Consider the following 6,000-nt stretch of genomic DNA (forward strand, 5'->3'; position numbering starts at 1 on the left):
TATACTATAATGTTGCTGTGTTTCAATTGTGCCTTTTTTAAGTCATGGGTCTTATAGATCCATTAAAAAAGGCAATTAATAGTCTATACGGTGTAGATCAAGAGAGAGAGAGAGAGCTTGGCGTTATTAAGAAAAAACAACTCGGGGTCTGGGTTCAAGTCTTTATTAGTTATGTGCCGTTGAGCAAATTATTCTGGAGTGTGTTCATCTGTTAAATGGAGATTATTGTCCCCGTTCCGCCTACCTCACAACACGAGGGCCAAATGAAACAATAAATAAGTGTGAGAGAGCCTTGTAAATTGTACAGCTCGGTGCACGTGTAAAGATGCAAACAGGAGGCGCCTTAGGAAACTGCCTTGATTGTGAAATGAAAGTAGGTTTGAAGAATTTCTTTTCCCTTGTCTTGACTTGTCTGAATGGCATAAATTGCCTTTTCTTCATCTTAGTAATTCAGGGATGACTTTTGTTGGGTTTGGTTGTAGTTTGTTTGTTTGTTTTCTTTGTATGAATAAGGCCAGTAGGGTTAAATGCTTCACTTGCTGAAACATGATACATAGAACAGTAAATTGGTGCAAAGCAGAATTATAAAAAGACAATTCTACATTCACCAAATAGCACAGACCACCTGCTAGAATACCATCATCATCAGTGGTGATTGCTTACCAATTCTCTGCTCTTCTCAAAAACCTCAGTTGGTAGTTTGACCTACATTCCTGTTTTCAATAAAACCATTACTCTACCACCGACGCTTCACCCATTCCCCTCCAACCGATGAGTTACCGTATGTGGATTCTGGATGGTGGTAGATCAAGTTTAGTTACGACTTACCAAAGCCTTTTTACATTGATGTGTCTTGTCAGGGATGACACTATTCATAAGTAGAACCAGAGAACTAACTGTAGGACTCCAGGACTTGAGTTTTAAATGATCGGTAGAACTGTTGGAATAGGGCAGGCAGGCTGCGCTGGAAATTATTCCATCTGAAAGGTAGCTTAGCCCCTGCCTACTCGGCCTTTATGACTAATGGAAAAATGCTCTTTTCAAATTCAAAAGCCTATTCATTACTGCCTTTCTCCTCTGAAATGCATTACCAGTTTTATCATCAGGAAGAACTTAATTATTTTTCCTTTTCTATTGGCTTATGTTTATTCTTCATAAAATGACTTTTCTTCCACTTAAGGGGCTCAGAAATAAGCTCCTATATTGAACTTTGCAGGCTTGATAGCATAAATCAACTCAGCTGGCCAAATGCCTCACTACCTGAAACTTCATAACGTGGCTGAAACTAAATTGTGCTCTGGAGCATTGAGTCTTTAAACCGGCTTAGTGATTTACAAACACAAAATGGTGAAGAGCCTCTAAGAAGGACAAGACGCTCCCTCTCCTGATCCTTGAGCAAGTTCTTCCTCACTTATTTCAGGGGCTCTGAGCTCACGAGAGAAATCCTAACCCAAGTTTATCTTGCTAGGAAAACCCATCTTAAATGCTCAGTAAAGAAAGAATAATTCTTCTCCCGCTTAACCACGAAAGAACAACATCTGTTTCTAACGTCAGCTTTTTATTTTTTTTTTTTATCTTTCATTTTTTTGTTGGTAAATCTCCCAGACAACAGCAGTTCTGTAGAGAGTTTAAATATGAAGGAATGGCAGGACGGGCTAAGGGCACTTCTACCCAACATTAACATCAACTTTGGTGGACTGCCCAATTCTTCCTCCCCCTCCAACGCCAACCACACTGCACCAACGTCCAACCCCGCCACCACCGACAGCCTGAGTTGGGACAGCCCTGGCAGCTGGACAGACCCAGCCATCATCACAGGTAACTTTCTCGCTCCTTCGGCTCCACTGACTGCCATCCATTTGGTTTTTAGCACAGATTAAACGCAGACAGAGGTCTCTTCAACATCGGCTTCTTTCCACAAAGCCACACGCGTGGGGTGGCCTGTGTCGTTCTCTGGGGTCTTGCAGTCTCGGTTAGCTGTGTTGGCCTCGTTGTATCAGAAGGCATTTGGTGCCTCGGTTGCTTCTCTGGGTGTAAGTAGGTGCTAACGTCTGGCAGCACGTGCGCACGTTTCAAGTCTCAAAGAACAAAAGTGTCTGACTTACCCTTTTAAAGGAACATACTCCACTTTTGAAAATAAAGCTCTCTATTATAAGGCTATCTTGTTTACGTACCCCTGTTAGAGAAAGCGAAGCGTGATTGGGAGACGATGGCATACAATTCTGGGGGCTACTTTCCGCAGCTCTGCCTCTGTGACAGTGGGGGACGATGTCTATGCCGCTGAAGAAGAGGCATGGGTTTCTCTAGCAATGAATCATGGTCCTTGTGGGCGGAGGATTCAAAAGAACATAAGATTAAAAAGGTCTCCTCTGGAAGGAGTTTAAGATTTGTAAGTTTTGTTTCTTTTTGGATAAACTAATCACCCGAGACATTTTTTGTTTGTTTGTTTGTTCGATGGGTTTCTTACTCTTGTTTCACAAACTCACCATTTCCCCCCTTGTTTTTCTGTTCTCTCCTTAGGTATTCCAGCAACTTCAGGAAACAGTTTAGACTCTCTTCAAGATGACAATCCTCCACACTGGCTAAAATCCCTTCAGGCCCTCACAGAGATGGACGGCCCCAGTGCTGCTCCATCGCAGACCCACCACAGCGCCCCCTTCAGCACACAGATCCCTCTGCACAGAGCCAGTTGGAACCCCTACCCTCCTCCTTCAAACCCTTCCAGCTTCCACTCCCCACCCCCAGGCTTTCAGACAGCCTTCAGACCCCCCAGCAAAACCCCCACAGATTTACTACAGAGTTCAACACTGGACCGCCATTAGGGAAAAAGGAGAAACCATCAGAAAACGCAGGAGTTGTCCCGCCCTGTTTTCTCCCTCTCGGCCCACACCCACAGCTCCCTTCTCATTCTTACGTTCTGAAGAATCCAGTTCCCGATCAACTTTTTTTTTCTCCTCACCCCCAGATGCAATGCGATCACAGGGTCATTACCATCTCTTTTTTTTTAATTGTAAAAGTTTCTGTTGATCCAGCATTTGAGTGACACTGTTGAATGTTTCCTAAAAATGCCTTTTTAAGGAGGGACAAAAAAAAAAAGAAATCAAAGGGCAGTCTCAATACTTAGAAAATTACTGTTTGTCTGTTGCGCATAATAATGACATAATCTGCTTAGCAGAAAATGACGATTAATCTTTAGGAAAGGTCAAGTAAATGCATTATCAACTGCAAAAGTTTTGAAAACCAGGTTAATTGAAATGAGATTGCTAAGTGCATGGGGGAAAGCAGTGGTCCTGACATCCATCTTGTATTCAGCTTATCACTATTGCAGGGAAAATGCTTTTAATTTAATTTAATTTTTAATTCTTCCGGCAAGTTGATGGAGAGGACTTGATTGTGTCGTTAAGCAAAAGAATTTATTGGAAGTTGATGGAAAGACAAATTGATCTGTAGCAGTAACTGGCCTATTGCTAAAGAGTTGATAAGGAGGGGAGAAGTGATTTTTTTTTTTTAAAGGAGAAAAAAATTTTTGGCTTTAGATTTAAAGTAAATTCAAATGTTTTAAAGAAAAAAAGTATTCACAGATTTAATACCTATGCATAACATAAGAGCTGAAATATAAGTGATTTCTTCGGTCTTTCTCCTCTGTCAGAATCTTTTTTTCTTTTCCCTTAAAATTCGCCTGACTGGGGCACTCTGAGATAGCACTGCTCTGGGGCCATCTGATCACCATCAGGAGCAAATCTCTGACCTCCTTGCCTGCAGCTTTTACTTAACCCTGTAGTTTCTGGACGTTTGTGCAGTATTGAAAAGACAGGAGAAAAGAAAACAGAAACCTGGTTATAACCTGACGCTAAAACTAAAAACAAGGAAATGTACCTCTTTCTTCAGAATTAAAACTAAAATCTTAAATAAAACAAAACTTGATGATGACCCTTGGGTTGTTCTTGTTTTTGTTTTTCCATTTTCTTATACGTGAGCTTGAGACATTTTGCGATAGCAGTCGTCAGATGTTTTCGTTGCTCTCCCGTCGTCAATAATAGGAAAAATGGTACAGAAGAAGAAATCAGAAAAAGAATTCATCTTACCGTCGGTCTTTGCCATCTTTGAACATCAGCCCGTCTTGTCCTCAAGACTTCCTCTCCCGGTGGCTTTCGGTAGAAGATAACTTCCCTGTTATCTATTGTACTTCCCTGCTATTGTACTATGCAGGCCAGACCTCAACCGAGAAGACTCGTGAGCCAGGCAGGAGCAGATGGGCTGATGATGTGCCGAGACGTTGGTTGGCTTGAGAGGCCTGGAGGGAGGAAGAGCCATTGCGCTGTGCAAGTAGCATTTCCTTGTGTGAGCGCCATGATAGGAAAGAGATTGGGAGAACACTGATGTCGACATCCCACAGACACCTCTTCTGTGACCAACCCATTCCAGGGAATACCTAACAATGGGGAGAGGGTCACATCACTGACTAGCAGAGGGTGGGGGACAGAATGAAATGTTCCCTCCCAGGTGGTTTGCATTTCCTGGCTTGGATTACATTGACAAGTCCAAAGATGGAGTTTGGGTATTTTCAGCACATGATTCATAAACGGAATCTTTGTCAAATGAATTAAGTAGGTCTTCTAAGTCATGCATTTCACATTGGTTTCTTTTTCTTGCCTATACTTTGTACTTCAATTTGCTACCAAAAACCTAAATAAATAAATAAATAAATAAATAAATACGTAAATAAGCAAAAAACACAAAAAGACACACACAAAAACAATTTCCACACAGTTTTTGAAAAATGAACAGGATAATTTCAAGTGTCACCACAAAAACAGATGTTGACCAGATGAGTAGCAAATTGGTTGGGTTTTTTTTTGTTTTTGTTTTTGTTTCTTTTGTTTTTTTTTTTTTTTTTTTGAATCAAGATGTTACTCTGTTAGAGGACTAGAAACTGCAGACTCTCTATGTCCTGTGAACTTTGCTTCGGTCTCCTGAGTGATAGACCAACACACGGATACTATTCAGGTAGCAGTGAATTGTGATCAAGGCTTTTGGGGGAGGAGGGCTTGGATATTCCTATTCCTGAGAGAGGGGTATATCAATACAAACGTTGCTTTTTCTGTAAAAGAAGAGACATTCTACCTTGCAATCTGCTGTGATTGATTGTATGTATGTTCAATGTATAGTCTTACACATAAGACTATAAAACTTATTTAAAGAGTAATAAATAAAAGCCTGTGTGCCTCCCACCCAAGTCAAACGTAAAACCAGCAATATCTTGAGGACTCCTCTGGCCCTCTCCAGTTATGCTTCCTTATCTTTTTTCACCATCCACAAGTAACTATTCTGTTGATTTTTGTGTTAATCTTTATTTTCTTTGGAGTCTTGCCACTGACGTGTGTATCCCTGAAAAATACGTTGTTTGGTTTTAAGAGTTGAGTAGTAAACAAAATCTAGCTAGCTGTGTAAGAATAGGGCAGTACGGTCACTATTACATCAAGGCTTTAAGGAGAATAGATAAACTAAACATTCTCTGGGTCATAGTCTGGCTTTAGCTTCACTGATAACTTATAAAAGCCAGTTCTGGGGAAGACTGTGCAAGTTCACAAATGAATCCTGGAAAACAGGGTCCACTGTGGGCAAGGGGTCCGGCAGGGCTGTTTTGGGACTCCAGTCCTGGATGCCTGGCAGAGACATGGTCTGGAGTAGTCTGCTGTCTCTTTTCTGTGTCTAAGCTCACCATGGCTTCCCTTCAGTCCTCTGAAGGAGCCAAAGTGTAACCCGTGGGATGGGGTGTTTAACATAGGCTGATCAATTCACCCTCCAGGGCATGGTGGAGAGAGCAGAAATTTTATTAGGTTTGGTCAAAATCAGATAAGTACGAAAAAGAACCTGAACCAAACTGACTTAGGCAGTCTTTTGGTATAAGAGCAGTGGGAGTCTTGGTGTCACCAACCCTCAGGATGTCTCTCCTGGGTCAGATCTGGTGCACAGCTGCCGTTCCTGGCATTTCCTTTC

The 6,000-nt window shown here is 41.7% G+C and overlaps 1 protein-coding gene and 1 long non-coding RNA gene across 5 annotated transcripts in view; one reads left to right on the top strand and one right to left on the bottom strand.

The window, feature by feature from the left end:
• The window catches only part of CNOT4 (CCR4-NOT transcription complex subunit 4), a 148,331-nt gene extending 144,400 nt beyond the window's left edge, over window positions 1–3,931 (top strand). For 2 of the 4 annotated variants that reach the window (XM_025929985.2, XM_025929986.2), the window contains exons 11-12: window positions 1,606–1,818; window positions 2,521–3,931. In XM_025929985.2, coding sequence (XP_025785770.1) covers window positions 1,606–1,818; window positions 2,521–2,822 — 515 coding nt within the window. In that variant the 3' untranslated portion in view covers window positions 2,823–3,931. The remainder of the gene's footprint in view (window positions 1–1,605; window positions 1,819–2,520) is intronic. The other 2 variants (XM_025929987.2, XM_025929988.2) reach the window with 1 other exon arrangement.
• Window positions 148–2,525, bottom strand: LOC147583039 (uncharacterized). Its single transcript, XR_015244802.1, has 2 exons — window positions 2,175–2,525; window positions 148–539 (listed from the first exon to the last, which is right to left on the bottom strand). It is a non-coding gene; the product is annotated as an uncharacterized LOC147583039 (long non-coding RNA).
• Window positions 3,932–6,000: the final 2,069 nt, after the last annotated feature.

This window comes from Puma concolor, chromosome A2, assembly GCF_028749965.1.
Source record: "Puma concolor isolate L17-30 chromosome A2, mPumCon1.1.hap2, whole genome shotgun sequence".
Classification (NCBI taxonomy): Eukaryota; Metazoa; Chordata; class Mammalia; order Carnivora; family Felidae; genus Puma; species Puma concolor.